We start from the raw sequence: 20081 nt of genomic DNA, 5'->3' as shown, positions 1-20081 counted from the left end.
CTACCGGCTCATTTTGCCAGCGTTAACCTGCTAACGCATGTCGATCGCCGTCCCGCCGACACGGACGGAATTCGATAGCAGGGCCCTGCTGGTATCCGGCAGGCCTTTAGCCCTTGCGGCGTGAGTTAATGTGCTGATCGGGGCCCCGATCACAGAACGCACAGGAGTCCAGAGAGAGAGAGCTGTTACTAAACCTGCACATGCTCAGCTCCCTCGCTGACTACACGTCCTCACAGCTCTCAGCGGCCTGACAAGAGCCGTGCAATCAGCAACACGGTCCAAAAGTCACGCTCTACATGCATGTCACTTACCTGCTGTTCAGTCTGTACGATGAACTGTAGTCATTAAATCACCATTTTAAACCAAATAACAGTGTTTCTAAGGGTAAGCAAACATTTGTGTTGCAGTTTTCTTAAGAAATTTTGGTTTTAGGGAAAAAAAACTAAACAACACAGGTATATTTATATACACTGTTCAGATTTTTTCATGAAGATCTAGACCCCGTCAGTAAGAACTCGGTCCTTTGATCACTTAATTTTACTACAGATTTGTTTTCAAACAAGGCACAATTCCATGCAGGATTTTCAGGCTGAAACTAAAAGACGACACTGTGCTGACTATATTGGATACTGGATTATTCATTGCGTGGTCACTGTTGCTTTGTCTGTTAAACAGATTGCTTGATATGAGTATTTATGCATTTTTAACCTAAATTACAGCAACTTCCATCTGTTAAGAATGTAGGCTGTCAAACATACACAACTATTAGCCAGTGGACATTAACTTGTGAGTCTACAATCCTCCATTAGTGGTGCTCTGATTGATCAGCTACCGATCACTATCGGCCAATAATCACTTTGGGAAGTTTGATCAGCGGTCTCTATAAAGTCCGATTCTCAAAAAACGATCTCAAGGTGATGATGAGTGGTTTGGCATGACATGCAGCGACACAGTCTCAATCTGTGTTTAGCGTGGGTCAAATAATTATATTGCTGAAGGTGAGGTGCAATTCATATTTCTTTATTAAATAACTTACAAAATAATTTGAAAACTTTCTGTGGGACAGTTTCATAAACAGTGTGAATGAATCACTACGCACTTTCTCTCTTGCCCTCTCAAAATGCACAAATGACTTCAAATCACCTCATTGCATCATGTGAGGCGGCCTTATATGTGTGCACTTTGAGTGTGCATGAGCAGACTATCTCTAGGAAGCAGAGTGCTGAATGCTTTAAACACTGCCAAGACTTAAAAAGAAATGCAAATTTATAAACTTTAGTGAGGATGCAACACTGCCTCAATTGTGCAAGTGACAATTCCTGTGTCAACTGTGCAGCTTGATTATAGAGCACTCAAAACATTATTCAGGGGATCTGTTACCACAACTTAAATAGATGCATGGTTGCAAGTTAATTCTAAATTAATAATTTAAACCATTTAAGCTTTAAACATTATTTTGTTGAGTTCAGTTGACAAAATAATGTTGATCATTACATTAATTTAAACTAAAATTTCTGCGTTAATTGAATTTATTTAAAAATTAAGTTGTAGTAACTCAATAAAACTGTCTCGTTTGGAAATTGATTAGTGGATTTCTAGTTCCCAGCATGCTCTGCATAGGACAGGATATGGAGAGCAAATGTTGAAATTAGGTGTCATTTGATGTGTGTTTTTTTGTTTTGTTTTGGTTTTTGTGAAGGTAAGACATATTAGTATTTAATGCTTTTATGTTTTTATTTTATGTTGAAGTTCTTATGGTTACCATTGTGCTGAAGAGTAGACCATATGAAGGTAAACAATGCATTGACTCTATTAGCAGTGACTGTGCTAATGCTGATGCTTAACAAATTAAGTTCTTCTGAATCAATTTAGTTCGTTGGTTGAACATCATTTTATTAGAAGTTTTCATTAAAAAAACAACTATATTTATTTTAAGAAAATTGCAACCATGTAGGCAATGCCATATATAATGTGCAAAATGGGTTAAAATTACATTACATTCTAACATTTTAAGATTACAATCTAAAAACAAAATAATCATTTTTAAAGCATAAGTTCAGTACAAACTGGACTTTCCCCGCAGCAGCTCACTCAGTATTTGTTGTGAAATGCCCTTGTATCAATCAAACTACTTCATATTGATATAAACAGCATTGCCTCATTCCATATAATTTACTTTATAAAAAATACATTGATATATCATACACATTCAATATATTTCCCAGCCTTACTAGATATATAAATGCACATAATTTTCACTTAATTACTGCTTCTCTCTTACTGTGTGAGACTGGCAGAAGAAGGACTACTAGCAGAAAGCTATATAGCGACACTAACAGTAACTAAAAGGGTGGGTTTAACATTAGGTCATTTAAAAACTGAAAAGTGTGACCTTTTTACTTTCTCATTTCCTCTCTGAATGTATAGTGACTGGAAAGCCTGCTCTCCTGACAAAGCAGTGGCATTTTCTTCAACTTCTTTAAAAATTATAAATAAGACAGCTTTCCACCAGTTTCAATCAGTAAACCACCCATCTAAAACCAGAATGTTTTTTTTTAATGTGTATGGTTCTTGTCAAGCAGGAAAAGAGGTGCTTGATCTACCTTTTTGGTGATGGAGTCATCTGAGTCAGAAGGCATGCGAGTCGACACATGGAAGATGACCTCCACGTTGGAGGTAGCGTAATATGGTGCTGTGCTACCTGTGCTGCCATTTCTCTGCAAACCACCCATAAATCCACAGTGAGTGGCCAAATTCACCTGAAAGAGAGAGAGAAACTTCCTGATGCTCTGATAGTCCCAGGACATGACATCCGTTCACTAAAGACTCATTAAGTGGATTTGATATGTTATTTCACCTCCCATCCCAGCCCAGAGACAAAGTCCTCATAAGCCTGACTGCCCTCCGTGTTGGACAGAATGGAGTATTTGTCCTCCTGGCCTTCTCCAATGTAGAACACAGCAATCTTGTGTGTCTCTCGACTGGAAGCAAAAACACACAAGATGAACTGACATCATGCCAAACGTCAATACATTTAAGGTATCACCATATTTGATGTGGTATGTGTATGTAATCAAAGCAGAGATCTCATCTCAAAGTCGAATGGGATGCATCTGAGAAAAATTTTAAATGCCATAGCAAAAGGGTCTGAATACTATGGAAGCCTGAAGGGTATGGAAGGGTCTGAATACTATGGAAGCCCGTTTCCCCCACTGAATAAAAAATAAAACAAGGTAATTGCGACTTTTTATCTCACAATTCTGACATTTTTTTGTTGGGATGTAAATTGGATGGTTCATCACGATACGATACGATATTGATTCTCATTACCAGCGATACGATATTTGCCGATCCCTCCAAACATTCTTCGATATGATTCGATACAGGTGTATATAGATCGATATATCAATAGTTTTATATTATATATCTATTTTAAACATACATCTACATTTTTCAACTCACAAATGCAACCAAAATATATAAAACAAATATTTATCTGAATTTTTCTCATTGTTTAAATAAACAATTGGAAAAATAATTCTGGCTGCTACTTTGGGCTCAGTGCTAAAAATCTTTTTTTTACAGATAACCAAATTACAAGCGATAACAGAAAACAAAGACATAAGTTCAATTAACAGTGCTTTTCAGGTTTTTCAGCTCAGCCTAAAATAAATTTTAGGGTACGCTACAAAAATGTAATGTAAAATAACTTCACAATCTTCACTGAATAAATTAAATATAGATTAATAATTTTTGATGTTACAAAGGTTTTGTCAGGAGCAGTGAGCACTTGAATTTTTCTTTGACAGCATTAGATGTATTATTAGTTTGCTTTTACTTTAAGAACAAAGCACGGATTTAATATACTGATGCACATGCCTTTTCTTTCTCAACGGTTTACGTTAAGACATATGCCTAAATGATTGTATTTACTAGGATATTCGCCAAAACACGCATTTTGATGTCATTTTGTCTGTATTTCTTCATCCATATACAAAAAAGCGGAAAAGAGCTCAATTTAGTATTTGCGTGGTGTAGCTGTCTGTTTGCGTGCGCGTGCTTCAGATGTGTGCGCTGAAAACTTCTCACACAGTGCTTGACTGTTCCTCAAACAATCCCGGAAGTCTTTTATGCTCCTTGTCACCTTGTGCCTTCAGACAGTCCTTATATCGATTTCATATCTCGCAAATCTGACTTTCTGCTTTTCTCACAATTGCAAGTTCATATCTCGCATTTCAGATTTATTTTTCTGTCAGAATTGTGAGTTATGAAGTCAGAATTGTACAATATGTACTTGCAATTCCGTTTATTTCACACAATTTTTACTTTATAACTCCCAACTGTGAGTTTATATCATTTGACTTTATAAATTGCAATTTAGAAAAAGTCAGAACTGTGGGATACAATTTTTGTTTTATTTTTATATAGTGGTGGAAACTGGCTTCCATAGAATACTGACACAATGCAATAGTTCAGTTTGCTAAATTTGCTAAATTTTCACAAATTTGGTTTTGCTTTGTCATTATGAGGTTTTGAGTTAAGATCAGTGTTATTTTATTATCATTGAAATACTATTAGTGTACTGAGATATTGCATAAGCATATTTTTGTTAATATTATGAATTTTTATTTTTATTTGTAAAAAAATTTAATGAAAAAAATTTATTATTTTTTGCAATTTTCTTGTGTTTTCATCATTTTTATTAGATTTTTTTTAATACATCTTTATAGTGTTTTTTTTGTTTTAGCAATTTAAATTTTATTTAAATAAAATTTAACAAAAAGTTAAGCAAAATATGGACCAGAGGTAAATCTGATGTTTTGGTTTTATATATGTTTTTAGTTAATAATAAATAACTCTCAGCTAACAATTCTCTCTCCAAAGAACAGTTGTGACTTTGTTAAAACGTTAAGTAATAGGCCTTTGTTGTGCTCATGAAATAATATTTAATGACGTCACAAAGGGCGAGGTGCTATAAAACTCTGATTATTAGTAACAAAATAACCTTATAAAATCCATACACTATAAGTTGAATACAATAGATAGTGCATAGTGTGCCATTTGGGATGCAGTTATTGATTTATCATCAAAACACGCTTTTTATAAAAAAGTAACTTTTTGCAAAATAAATAAATAAAATAATAATAATAATTTTAAAAATGGTATAACTTCAAATGCTGCTAATAAATCAAATCCAGGTATACAGTGTATTTGTAAGGCGTGTGTGTGTCTCTTTGAACAGTGTTGCTAAGGAAGTGTCATGCCTGTGCAGTGTGATGCTTGGCATGCTCAGTCAGCCGTTGCCAAGAGTGGGCCGGCTATGCATGCAGAGGGAAACGGTGGCCCGATCCTGGGGGTATTCTTTAATAAGCCTCTGTAATTAGCCACTCTGAGCGCCTATTGATCGCTGTTGGCTGAGAAGTGTGGAGCTGTGATCAGCCAGACGTGGCCAGGATTAGGCCGTGAGGAGCGGAGTATCTGAGAGTGGTCTTAAGACATGTCTCCTTAATAGTGCTTTTAAAGGATTTAGCCACTCTCTGTAGACTGGCATTAGGCTGCATGATTGAGCTCTCCAAATGCATGCTGTTGTTTGCTGCTGATTTTTTGTGTTAATTGCCAAGGAGTCAGACAGAAGGTTACGAATATGTTTTCCGTTCGCTAATTTCCTTGGTGTGTGATTATGTGTATGACATTTTAAGGCACGGGCATCAGATGTTGTGGTCTTCTGAAACGAGCAGAAACCCTTACCACTGCCTTGAGTCTAAATTCTTCAGCTCTCTCAAGAGCTTAGAGTTCTTCTTTAGAAGATGAAAGCTTTTTCTATAAAGAGAGATAGAAATGGAACAGTCATGAAAACCAGAAAAAAAACTTTCCAAAAGATGAATGCTGAGACACAGGCTAAATCCCAAATTTTGTCATTTTTAAAAATGTTCAAATATTTTCTTCTATTCCAGTTCAACCAAGTACTGTAAGCAATCTGTAGGCTTACCTCTCCGAAGATCTTAAATACTGTGACACCACAGCATCATAACATTGCTCGCGATTAAAATGTTAAATTCCATTAAAAAAAAGATTAATAATTATTAATTAAAATAATTATATATCTGATAAATGAATGAAATGGCAAAGAGGCCCTCAAGTAAAAAAGGGAAAATGTATGTAATGTCCAAGCTGCTCTTTTCCATTAAAAAAAAAATTAAAGTAGATTTATGGAAACTGTCAGAGCTCTTCCTTTCTCAAACATAATTATAGTAATTTAATTAAGTATATAATCCAAAAACCATTTCAAAAAATTTTAACATTAATGCATGATTTATGTACTTATTTATGTTACCTTTTTATAAAACACTGGCAACAAAACAAAATTATTGATTTTCACAAAATGTCGTCTTCTCCACCATAGCTCTCAAATCTCATTCACACACATCCACATTTTGCATCAGGAATGGTCTCAAGTCTTGTAAGAATCAATGCGTAATGATGTGGAAAAGAGCAGCTTTGCAAATGGGTGACTGCATTTTCATCTTGGGATGTGCTATTCATTTAAGAATGAAATACTGTACCTGCGATCCCATGAGTTCATGCCGAGGTCATTGAGGAGAAGTCTGCAGAGGTAAAAAGCAGATTTGGGCTCGTGGTGTGTGGGCTCTCTCTGTCTCTCTGCTTTGATGCTGGGGTCTTCAGTCTGTCGCCGGGCCAGTTCCTCGTCCTCTTGTTTGGCCTGTCTGTGGATGGCATCCATGATGAGCCCTTCCATCTCAGGGTTCATGCCGATGGGTGGAGAGGGTGGCTGGGTGAGCTTCAGCTGGGGCTGCGGCAGGCACTCGGGACTGCTGTGGCCAAGGTCTTCCAGTAGCTGGTCCAACACATCCACGCCATCTTCCACTTCCAGCTCAGAGGAGCATTTACTGGAGCACGCGGAGTCCTGCTTTTCAGAGCGATCTCTGCTGCCACCCAAACTCAAGCCAGTTCCATCCAAAGTGTGAAACAGAATACCGCCGTCCCACGAGTACTTTCCTGAGATGTCCCTGACGATGACACGGACCTCGGAGGAATGATCCCTCGGGTTGGCCGCCGTCGAGCTGGAACTGTCAGAGGGGATCTGCAGGTATGAGACCAGTGTGCTGTCACTGAAGACGAAGAGCTGCAGATTGGGGCTTTTGAAGACTTCAGAAGAGAGCTCGGAGGACTCTACGTAGGGGTTGTCGTGGTTCTCACTGACTAGGCTGTTAAAGAGAGCGGGGCCACCACTGAGAGGATGGTGGCCCAAATGATTGACCAGGTGTGTCATTACCATCCGAGCGGTCAGAGGAATCAGCTCCAGGCTTCTCCTTTTCTTTTCTGGGATACGAAACAACACAAGTTCAGTCAATTTCAAAAAATAAAAATAAATAATGTATATACATTTCATACACTTGGAATATTATTGGTATTACAGCATGATTAAACAATGTTTAAATCCATAAAACTTTATTGTCTGGCCACATGCAAACACAGAAACATTTATTTTGTAATCGCGATAAACAATTAATGGCATATTTAGAAACAGGTTCATGTATTCTCCCGTGTTGGCAAAGTTTTATAATTGATTTACATTACAAATCTAGTGAGATAATGCACACTGTTTTCCCAGATGAGCGTAAAGCAATTCAAATTCACAGCATATACAGAGGAAGAGTTTAGCCCCTTTCACACATACAGTCTTCACTGGTAAATTACCGGTAAGTTACCATTAATAGATCATGTGTGAACAGGACCTTTTCAAAAATCCTGGTAAATTTGTTCTGCCAATTATATCCTTCTTATAGAGATGACATAATTACTCTGAGCTGTTTACAAACCTCCGCTGCTTTTAATTAGTTTTTATATGTAAATGTGTGTGTAGCTTTTGAAGCGTCAAAATTTAGAGCAACAGAAAACACTCAGGTTTCATTAGAAGTGTATTAATTTGTGTTTCCAAGTTCCAAGTTTTTGAATGAACAATGTTTTTTAATATAAATTAATGAAGTTTGTATGGCCTCATGTCTATTATGTAGAAATCTGCCCATTACCCAGTTATATTACACCACTCTGTGGGATGTGATTCTGATAGATCAGCTGTGGTATTGTGGGTCCACTGTTTTTACTTGTTGATAGACCAATATTGTCGCGTTTCCCGCGAAATTACCCAGAACATTTGTACCAGGAACTTTTTTTCCCAGGAACTTTTTTCCCCCCAGACCTGTGGCTTTCTGCGTTTCCACCGCGGTGTAAAGTACCAGGAAGATTAGGCAAATAGTCTGGTGATGTAGGTCTGCGCGCGTTTCTCAATACAAAGTACGCTGATTTTGGACGTGCATCCTCGTTAGTTCAGACTTCGTGCATTCGACTCGGGAGTGTGATGTCCGCGACGACGCAAGTCCGGTAAATCTGCAAACAGCAACGTACTTGATAACTTCAGTCAGCTCGTCATGGCTACTGCAGTTTTCCTCTCTGTATATTTACAATAAAACGAAACGGGATATCAAATACCACTGCCTCCTTTCGTTTTCATTTAAACATAATAACAGCTGCAAAAATGTACTTAGTTCAGGGAAATGTGAATATATACAGCAATTACAATGAAACGAAATATTATATCAATTTGCCTTTTTTATTTTCATTTTAACATATAGATAAATTGAATACAGACCAAAGATAACTTGTTAGATTTACCCAAAACTAATTATATGTTATGTTTAACCACTAAGGCCATCCTTAAAAATATTCTTGTTTGCCGTAACCCGACCGACCCCTGTCAATTTAGCACCGACTCAAATTTTTAGTCCGACCGACTTGCCGATTGTAAATTTGCCTTAAGACCGACCAATTATTTTTTTTTACTCTTCAAACAACTAATACAAACGCAATAAAATACTATTAATTATATTTAAGTAAGTATTGTAAATATATAAATTGCCTTGGCCTACATACAAATGAAGGCTATCTTCTTTAATTAAAAAAAAAACCCTTGACGTCATCTGTGTTTACATGGATGTCACACTGTGGCCTGTGCGTTCGCTTCGTCTCATACTCTCATTCACTGCCAGAGTCAACGGTTCGCGCTTGGTAATGATGGCTGCGGCTGCAGTAAACTAAATGTTCGCGGTCACTGTTCAAAGTCATACGGGTTCGGGCACCATAATACATCTAAAACATTCATTAAAACAGCTCGACACCGCTTTAACTTGGCACGAAGTTCTGGAAAAACTTTGCCCAGATCTTTTCCCATCCCTTCTCCTCTCTAGTCTAAAACCGTGACCGTGTCGACTGTCACTTTATGTTTGAAAATATATTGCACGAATCAAGCACGAATCAACCAAAACAAGTTTCGAAAACGAAAATAAGAAAATGATTTTAATGACCTTTTCTCGGAGCGCGTCCAGGTTTTTTTTTTTTTTTTTTTTTGAACAGGCGTCACACAGCAACTGCAGCTTCGGACAAACACGCATAGCAAATAATACTTCTGCACAATGTTTCTCTTTTTACAACAGAAATGCGAATTCAGCCGGTATTCAGTCTCATACAGTTTCGGACATGAATCGGCTAGGGCTGTCAAAATAGCTGAAAAAACTAAATTCAAATTTTTTACTTAAATCGAATTGTATTCGAATTTTAAATGCATAATTTCAGTTAGGGTGACAAAAAGCTTTTTGCTTCTCTTCTGAGGCTCAAGATAGCGCATCGAGCAAAATATTACTGCATGTTTATTCAAAGCATTAGAATACATGACTGTGAAAAAAACATAATATTTAAAATAATGTTTATGAACCAATTATTATTAATTAAGTTGCTTAAAGAACTATAAACAAAACAGCATGATGTATGCATGCATTGTTAAATAAATAAAAAGGGCGGAAAACCAGTCACACAGGATAAATTTTTTCATTTAAAAACAACTTCAACTGGATAGGCTAACATAACCTTATAATGCAATGACACATATTGTCATCGCATCTCGTGCGCGTACACGAGGTGAAAGATGAGAAAGCAGATACTGCGTGTCGAGCTCGTCCGCCTTTGAAAGTTGTGTAGACACAGCTGTGCGCACGGCGAGATGGAATGGAACACGTACCGGGGCTCATAAGGCAGCTTCCTTAATGCACACCTAAAATTCATATGCGCATTCGAATGTGGATTTTTATTTTAAATTCGACGAATATTCGAAAAAAAAAATGTTTTGATAGGCTAAGAAAATCGCCTGTGCGATTTTTTTGTTGTTGTTGAAATTTTATCGTAAACACAGCCATGTTGAAGCCTGCAGTAAATGTTTTGCATTATGGCAGTCTACTCTGCTTATTGTTTTTCGAAAATGTTGCACTCCTGTTTGTCATTTTGCACGTAACTTCATGCCAATAAATCATCAGAAATATTGGTCTTTACCAATATATTGACTCTTTACATTCCTCCTGCCTGTTGTCCGTGGATTTACCTATATTTGGTGTTATTTGCCGTATAAAACTTTAGACATGCAAACACTCGTCACTCAAATCAAACAGGATTTTTTTCACAAAAGTGACAACCCAAGAAAGCAAAGTAAATGTTCTCTCATTTGTAGGTTGCATTGATACGTAGCGGTGGATGCAAGTAAAACAGTACCTAATTTTTTTTCTAACCTGAAATTCATGCAATAAACATGTTTTTGACAAAGATTTAAATTTGTTTGTGGTCTATATAGCCTGCATCAAAATGAGGTTTGCAATGATGCGCCCAAAGGCACGGGTTGAAGACCCAGTCAGTGACGTCACGATATGCTAATTTGTTTAAATTCATACCGACGTCATCACCATCACAAAAATGTACTTTTTTTTTTTACATTGAAACTAGAAAAAAAAAAATAGACCGACCTACCGACCCTTTTTTTTTTAATTACTGTTACTGCAAACCAAAATATTTTTAAGGATGGCCTAAAGAGACATCAAAGCCAGCGGCACACATCAGAAGGTCTAGCCGAGGTGAGGCTGCTCTCGGTGGATACCTGGTCACTGAGCTCCTGCTGATTGCGTGGAGCTCACCATCTCTGAGATTGGCGAAACACATTTTTAAATAGGTGCTGTCTTTATAAATAAACCACAGATTTGAGTTTTAACCGCACCGCTCTCAGTGCCCTAAAAAGAAAAATCCCGCCTCGAACACATCGGCCAAGCAGAAAAACTTATCGGCCGATGCCGATATTTGAAATATGCCAAATATCGGCTGATATATCGGCATTGGTGATATATCGGTCAACCCCTACTTGTATCATTACTTGTATTTAGTTTTAAAATGAATGGCCATCTAATCAATTTCTATTAAAAAAAAAAATTTGTATCATGATATGTATCATGTCTTATATTTGCCAGCCTGATATGTACATATTAGTATAGGCAACATACACTGAATTCAAACTGGTCAACCACTAGCTGTCAGTGGCAAGCTATTCACTACATATGCTGCTTTTCCACCGAAATTACCCGGAACAATTGTACCAGGAACTTTTTTCCCCAGGAACTCCCCCCAGACCTGTTGCTTTCTGCGTTTCCACCACGTTCTAAAGTACCGTGACGATTAGGCAAATAGTCTGGTGATGTAGTCCTGCACGCATTTCTCAATACAAAGTACGCAAATTTCAGACTCGCATCCTTGGTAGTATGGACTTTGCGAGTTCGACTCGGAAATGAAACTCCCGCGGACGGGAAGATGCAAGTCCGGTAATTCTGCAAACAGCAGCGTACTTGATAACTTTGATTAGTCAGCTCACCTTGGCTACTGCAATTTTCCTCAAAAGTATATTTACAATAAGATGAAATATATCAAACACCACTGCCTCCTTTTGTTTTCATATTAATAACCACAGAAATGTAGTTCAAGGAAATGTGTATATATGCAGCTTACTTTACAGTGAAACTAAATATTATATCAATTACCTCTTTTTATTTTCGTTTTAACATACAGATAAATTGAATACATACCAAAGATCACCTGTTAGATTTACCCAAAACAAATTATATTTTATGCTTAACCATTAAAGGGACATCAGAGCCAGTGGCAAATGTCAGAAGGTCTAGCTGCGGTGAGGCTGCTCTTGTTGGGAAACATGAGCTCCCGCTGAGCTCCTGCTGATCGCATGGAGCTGATCGTCTTTGAAATCGGCAAAACACATTTTTAAATAGGGGCTGTCTTTATAAATAAACCACAGATTTGAGTTTAAACAACTACATTCTCGCCTGAAATACTTTTAAAACTACATTTCATGACACAATAACAGTAATATTTGGAAAATTATCTGAATAAATGGTTGAAATCACAATGCTGAGTGAACTCAACCAATCAGCATGTTTAGCGCCCAAGTCACGCCCCCAAAAGTTCTGGACCTTTGAAAAAGTACTACCTCGCTACCAGGGACTTTCTGAGGGGCAATTTTTTACCCGGAACTTTATTTAGATCCTGGTTCCTGCAGTGGTAAACACACCGAGTACCAGGCCAAAGTCCCTAGTTCCTGGTAAAAAATTCCAGCGGTGGAAACGCTGCTATAGTTGTGCTAGTTTCATTTCTCTCACATCACTTTGAACTCTCTTCTCACAAATAAAAATTTTTAAATTTAAATCAATATTTAATTTTCATTCATTTAGTTATTATTCGGTAGGTAGCCATGCAAGTGGGATGATTTACAGTCAGCTGGCCATTATCACAAATTATTACACATCTCTCTGGAATACTTGATTCTGATTGGAAAACACAGTCATGTACATCTTTTTTGTATAATGACGGATGTATGACTGACTTTTTAGGGTAATACAAGTCACGGCCGGCTGACTGTGTACAGTATTTTCCCTTACTTGTTCTCAAAAGCTGGTCGCTATACTGGCTTTTAGCTGTCATGACCAATGGAGGCCATTTTCCCACGTTTGTACCATGTACACGGGTGTCTACACGGACACCTTTAAAATATCTATTCATTCTCACTAAACAGACTCAAAGGGCTGCACTAATGTGCATCACACCTTTCGTGATGAGTGAATAGGGCTCTGCAAGCACTATGAATTAAAGACCTCTGAATGCTGAACACCTCTCAAAGTGAGAAATCTAGCGTTGTCATTAGTGGATATAAAGATTAAGATGAGAGAGAGAGAGAAGGAGGGAAAAAACGAAGTGCTCACATTGTGACAGTGCTATCAATACCATCATCCCCATCAAAGTGGAAAAAGCTCTTTGCAAAGATGAGCAAGTTGCATTAGGGATGCACAGAGCTTTGAAGTGAACTAATCAATATGAGCTAGGTAGTGGGATATTGCTTATGAGTTGCTCTTTGGCTGAGGTTTTTTTTTTTTTTCGTACACAGAAATATAAAAGGCATGTCAATGGATGGAGATGTTTGCGCTGCAAAAGCCAGCATTCTTTTTCTTCCTCTACTCCACAGATATAAATGTACTGTCATAAAAGGCATCCCTGTTGAAAGAGGAAAGAACAACCCCCCACAGCCCACAGCCCAACCCCACCCCAACCAAAAACAGATAACATCTGATGACATGCCAAAGTAGAAAACACACAAGAAATATTGCCTAATGGATGAAGCAAGGTCGGAGGAGGAAAAAATGATTTCTTTAATAATTGGCATAAATGGGCTTGCTTTGAGTGGATGAGGGAACTAATGCACACCTCTTTAAAATTCTATTTCATTTCACATTGTGCTACATTTGCTCTAATATAATTCACGAGAGCTCAGGATAAACTCACAGGACAAACAAAAAATGTTCCTTTTTTGTATGTTCTTTTTTCTTTCCTTTTTTGTATGTTCTTTTTTCTTTTCAAGGGAGATGCAGCAGTTTCACAATTAATGCTGAAAAATGTATTATAGACATCACATTATAGACATTAAAGAATGATTTGTGTTAACATGAAGCAAAAATTCTTACATTTAACAAAAATTAATACTTAAGGTCATGAAATACAGATAAACTTACTATACAGAAATACATATGTGGAACCATTAGTATTAGTATTTTACAAATCAACTTAAAAAATAAATAATAAATAAATAATATCATTTAATTAATTTATTTTCTTTTCAAACCAGACGCAAGAAATTGCAAAATGATGAAAACATTGTTAATGGTCTTAAAGAAAGGCAATACTTTTCTTTTGATTTTGGGGTGAAATACATCCCGGGATAGTTCATGACAGATTAGTCATGTCATTTCCCTAGGCACCCTGTAGACAACATGCTGTAAACAACAAGATAGCACAATTACATTCTTTATGTTCCTCCTGAAATCAGAAAACAAGTCCTTACCTTCTGCCACAGTGAGAAGATTTCCGAAGTCTCCCATAACATTGTGGACGGGTGGTGGCTCAAAGCTCTTGACATTGCCTAAAGTAAGGAAGGGTTCATAGTCTGTCGACAGATCAGCAAGGCTGAGGAGGTAGTGGCTCTGTTGAGTGTGCAGGTTAGACCCTGATACACAAGTGTGCAGCACCTAAGACAGCAGAACAGTGAATTAAGTACACCGGTAATACACTACAAAAAGAATGATTAAAGAAGAAAAAGAAGAAAAAAAGATTTGTCGGCCTAATACAGAACCCTGGGGGACACCTTTGTAAAAAAAAGGATGATTATTTATTTAATAATGAGCTGCATTCTTTGTTGTTCTAGACTGAATTACAAATACAAAATGTAATGCATACAAAACTAATGGCATTGTTTAGATGTTAATGCATTTTGAAAGCCTAATGAGAATTCGTCAAATAGCGAGCTCTGTTAGGATCAACAACTCACTAATTACTTCAGCCATGAAGACGCGCTCTACTTGGCACTTCACTGAGATGCATTCAAAAGAAATCTGTAATAGATTGTAAAATTGTTGTAACACCCAGACGGTGTGGTTGAGACCTACAGGGCCGCCATATGGAGATGGGACGATATTTACAATGCTAAGCCAGTAAACCCACCGAGAGGGGCTTTATGGGCTAATAATCTATTTCTCCAGTGATATGGGAGTGTATCGATGTGCAAAAACAGATGGTCATGGCTCTATTGGCTGGAGAAGATAAGACACAGTCCAGCACAGTTTATCATAGTGCCTGAACAGGTTTGCTCTGTTTGATTTAATTAAGGCTTTATCCCTTGGCTCATTCTCGAAGACCGCACACTCACGCAGCAAACCACCACTCTGTAAGCTACATTCATGTTGTATAAATACCTAAAAATAAAACCACATAACTTTAATTTTGCCAGTTAGTGCCTTTAGTGCCATCTGGCTTGAATGGAAACTGCTGATAAATCAAATGTACAGGTCATTCAGAGGTGTCATGGATCATCTCTCAATGTAAATCAGTAACAGACCATCTTACAATGGACTTCAGTCAGGCCATATTAACTTGTAAGGGCAGAAATTTCTTGAGTCATAAACTGTTTTTCCTATTAGGAAACAAACTGAATAAAGCAGTCATATTGTGACAAGAAGAGGTAAAAACAAAACAAATTCAGGAAAAGTCATTACTTAAGCGTTAAAACCACTTTTGCCGGTTCTAAAGATTCAGAGCAATCTTCATTAGTCTATAAATGTAGCAAGTGGCACTTCTCAAACTGTGCTGCATAAATGAACCAAGACTCCATAACATTAAAGGACAGTCATTACCAATTATTATTTGAGTAGTACTATAGGCTTGAGATGCTAATCATTATTTCTTACACTTAACTGAGACACGACACTCGAATGTGTGCGTACTGGTGTGCTGTCCTGGTAAGGGTTATGTACATGTGCTCGTGTTAGACGCTATTCAGCTCTGACAAATGAGAGATTAAAGTAATCCCAATGAGCATATAATAACTAGTGGAAAATGATTAACAGTCTAACGAGTGCAGAGGAAAACAAAGGACATTTATTCTTCCCTTTCCCCCTTTGCAGCAGGTGCATTTTCTCTCATATGATGATGAACTGAATTCTTGAGTTCAGCATTCATTGGTAAGCTTATCAATCCAACAATGGAACATTTAAATAATTTGGCCATTTTTTTTTCTGGGAGCATGACATCTGCACAAAGGTCTGTGTCTGTCTGCATCTGCACAACAGGCCGGGACTAATATCTCATTTATTCTGTGCCCCTCAATGCCCTCTCATTAGTGTCTGATGACTAAATATGAGCTCTGAGGGGGCGAGTGCATTTATATTAGAACGCACACACATGCATTGGAATATTTCGGCTTTAATTTGAAGTAACAAACTAGAGTATGCCTGTACCCACCCTATAAATGTAGTCGAGTAGAGGGGCTTTCTGCGAGGCGGGGTCGTCCAGCACTGGCATAGTGATGGGCTCCAGCAGGATGGAGAGGGGTACGGCCATGCACCAGTCCAGCAGGCACAGCAGTAGAGACACCATTAACTAGAGCACACGGAGAAAGCATTCGTTCAGCACAGTCTTGACACGACCACAAAACAATCAATAAACCTGCCAAAGACAAGCTGTTAGGAAGAATGGAACAACGAGTAGAGACAGAGAAAGTGTGGAGTGCTGCTCATTCTGAATTCCCATGTCCAGCACTTCTTACACAAACAGAGATGTTTTGCTTGCTCACCTTTTTATCTGCCTCAACTGTTGAGTGTTCAGCACTGGGCAGAAGAAACGCTATGGTCGCTACAAATATCTACAACAGACGAAAAGTGGAGATTAGGCAGGCGCCCACACACAATACTGCAACAGATGCATCATGCTGAGGGAGATGGTTTGTACCTCTATAATTCTTTGGGGAAAGGACGGATCCAGTCTCTGTAAGTGCTGCCAGTGAGAAATCAGTAGCTGAAAGATGTCACAGGCCACTTTGGCCACCACTTTATTTCCAAACTAAAAGACAAAATTACATTCACTCTCACGTTAGTGAAAAAGATTAACATAAAAAAAGGCATGCTTTTATTACTTTTTTCACTATATGAACATGATCATGAAGAAAAGACATTTCTTATTTATCTGCAGAATTTACTATAATGCTAAATAGGTAAGGTTATTGTATAATATAATATTATAATATACACTACTGTTCACATTTTGTTTCTTTTTTGAAAAGCTTTATTTGAACAAAAATGTCAATTGTCATGTCAAGACATTTATAATGTAACAGAAGCTTTCCATTTCAAATAAATGCTGTTCTCACTTTCTATTTATTAAAGAACCCAAAACTATTAAAAGTGTTTTTAACATTGATAGTAATAATAAACGTTTCTTGAGCTGCTAATCGGCATTTTAGAAAGCTTTCTGAAGGATCACGTGACAATGAAGAATCAAGTGATGCTGCTCATAATTTAGCTTCACCATCACAGGAAATAAATTCCATTTAAAAATATAATACAATAGTAAAGTCAAATAATATAATATTTCACAATTTTACTGTATTTTTAATCAAATGAACAAAGCTTTCTTAAGCATTAAGGGACTTATTTAAAATAAATAAATAAATAAATACCACTTTGAAAATGATCAGAGAATAAAACTAGAAAGTTCTTAACTCAAATGTATGATTTAATTTGATTGACTTTAGCATTTTATTTTATTAAAACTATCGCTTTCCTTAAAACCACTTGTCATCAGATCATAACTCAATGTTCATATAGATTATAGTTATAGTTTTTTTTTTTATTAAAGTTTATATAAAACATAATAATAAACATCTTTTAAACGGTTTTAAGGCTGTGTCCCCAATTTTTGTTAATATCATTTGGTATAAGTAATAGTATAAAAGTAATAAATCAGCAGGTATTTTTGGCATGATGTTGTAAAAATGAAACTGAAAAATAGTATATTCACATCATTAATTAAAACACATAGCATTTTTGTCATTTCTATTTCTATGTTTGTTATTATTAACTTATTTAGAGAAACTCATTGCTGGGTAAATTCCAGGTTAATGGATTTTGTCTACTGCTCTACCCACAATCTAAAGTGATGGAGAGAGTTTTCTCAGAATAACAGAAGAGAGGCAGCCAGACATAAACTCCAAACAGTTCAGCACATGCTTTTAGAGATGGAAACCCTGCTCCTCTCCTGAAGCTTTATTTTGGCCAGGCCTGCTTTGAGTCAGCATGAACAGGATGTGATTATTGCTGCATAAGAAAGGGAACGGGACACTCAAGGTGGAAGTTGTCATTTTGAAAATGAGTTGTTTCAAATGACTCAACTGCATTCCAGATAATCTTTCCAACAATACTGCAATTTAAAAACAATATAGTATTTACTAAAAATTTATAATTTTTATTTAATAAATTGATTTTTGATAACTGTTATGATTTACTGAAGCAATTGTCCACAATAGAACATTAATCACTGCACTTACAGTGAAACAAAATTATGTGTGTATGAGCATGTATGTATGCATGTATATATGTACACACACACACACACACACACACACATGTATAAACAGATGTGCTAGCGCTGGGGGCTGGTGTGTGTTTGGTGTTTTATGACTTTTCTTACTAAATACACAAAAAAGTGCAAAACTTTGACAAAATTGTACTTCTTGGTGATTTGATATTTTATTATAATAATTTTATAATTTCAGAATACAAAGCAAAAAGCAGAAATGAATGACTAATGCTCCTCTGCTGCCATCTACTGGTTAAATTGACTTTTTTAATTTTACATTAGAGTCTAACACAAAACTATATTTTGTTTCGTCCCATTAAAAATAACATTTAAATTGGATCACTTTTAGAGCTTTAAATTGCTGGAAATAGTTGTGTGGAATACTTGAATGTCATTGAAAAGCGCTTGAATTTCTCTCTCAGAAGGTTGTACATTAATTTCAGGGGTTTGATGCAATAATATTAGACTATTTTTACCACAACACCATGGTATAGGCTAGTTAGCATTACTGCTTCTGGTTTTCTACGTCAGTGTTGTTTGATCTATTCATAAAAGGATTCTGTGCAGAAATTGAATGCTTCTCACTAAACCTGATATACATATATATACACAGTACAGACCAAAAGTTTGAAAACATTACTATTTTTAATGTTTTTGAAAGAAGTTTCTTCTGCTCATCAAGCCTGCATTTATTTGATCAAAAATACAGAAAAAAAATGTAATATTGTGATATATTATTACAATTTAAAATAATTGTTTTTAAATTTATTATACTTTAAATGATCATTTATTTCTGTGATGCAAAGCTAATTTTTTAGGATCATTATCACACAATCCTTTAGAAATTATTCTAATATGATGATTCATTATCAAAGTTGGAAACAGTCCTGCTGCTTAATATTTTTTCAGAATATGTGATACTTTTTTAGGATACTTTGATGAATAAAAAGTAAAAAAAAAAAAAAAAAGAAGAAGCTATGTTTTTAAAATATAAATATTTTGTAATAACAATATACACTACTGGTCAGTAATTTGGGGTCAGTAATTTTTTCTTTCTTTCTTTTTTTTTTAAAATAAAATCAATACTTTTATTCAGCAAGGATGTTAAATTGATAAAAAGTGATAGTAAAGAAAATATATCATTAGAATATATATTATTATAATTTTTTATTTTTTATTTTGAATAATTGCAGTTCTTTTTAACCTTTTATTGATCAAATATATTAGACAGCAGAACTGTTTCTAACACTCATAATAAATCAGAATATTAGAATGATTTCTAAAGGATCATGTGATAGACTGATGTTACATGTGACACTGAAGGCTGGAGTAATGATGCTGAAAATTCAGCTTTGCATCACAGGAATAAATTATTTTTATATTTTTATATATAAGTATATTCAAATAGAAAACTATTATTTTAAGTTGTAATAATATTTCACAATATTATTGTTTTTTCTGTATTTTTCAAATAAATGCAGGCTTGATGAGCAGAAGAAACTTCTTTCAAAAACATTAAAAATAGTAATGTTTCCAAACTTTTGGCCTGTACTGTATATATATATATATATATATATATATATATATATATATATATATATATATTTATTTATTTATTTTTTTTATTTTTTTTTTAATGATGGATGAATGTTTTGGAGGCAGTGTGTAAATGTGATTGACAAAACGTGAGGTTGTATTTATTTTTAATGTGCATTCAGTCTGAAATT

General features: G+C 36.0%; 1 protein-coding gene across 4 annotated transcripts in view; it reads right to left on the bottom strand.

Moving 5' to 3' along the window:
• The window catches only part of ralgapa2 (Ral GTPase activating protein catalytic subunit alpha 2), a 164716-nt gene that overhangs the window by 40569 nt on the left and 104066 nt on the right, over positions 1-20081 (bottom strand). For all 4 annotated transcript variants that reach the window (XM_059520864.1, XM_059520865.1, XM_059520866.1 and 1 more), the window contains 8 exons: positions 16729-16839; positions 16574-16642; positions 16243-16380; positions 14291-14474; positions 6564-7341; positions 5749-5820; positions 2858-2981; positions 2604-2759 (listed from right to left, as the gene is read on the bottom strand). In XM_059520864.1, the coding sequence (XP_059376847.1) occupies positions 2604-2759; positions 2858-2981; positions 5749-5820; positions 6564-7341; positions 14291-14474; positions 16243-16380; positions 16574-16642; positions 16729-16839 (1632 nt within the window). The remainder of the gene's footprint in view (positions 1-2603; positions 2760-2857; positions 2982-5748; positions 5821-6563; positions 7342-14290; positions 14475-16242; positions 16381-16573; positions 16643-16728; positions 16840-20081) is intronic.

This window comes from Carassius carassius, chromosome 32 (assembly GCF_963082965.1).
Source record: "Carassius carassius chromosome 32, fCarCar2.1, whole genome shotgun sequence".
Taxonomy (NCBI): domain Eukaryota; kingdom Metazoa; phylum Chordata; class Actinopteri; order Cypriniformes; family Cyprinidae; genus Carassius; species Carassius carassius.
This window is presented reverse-complemented; position numbering and strand designations above follow the sequence as displayed.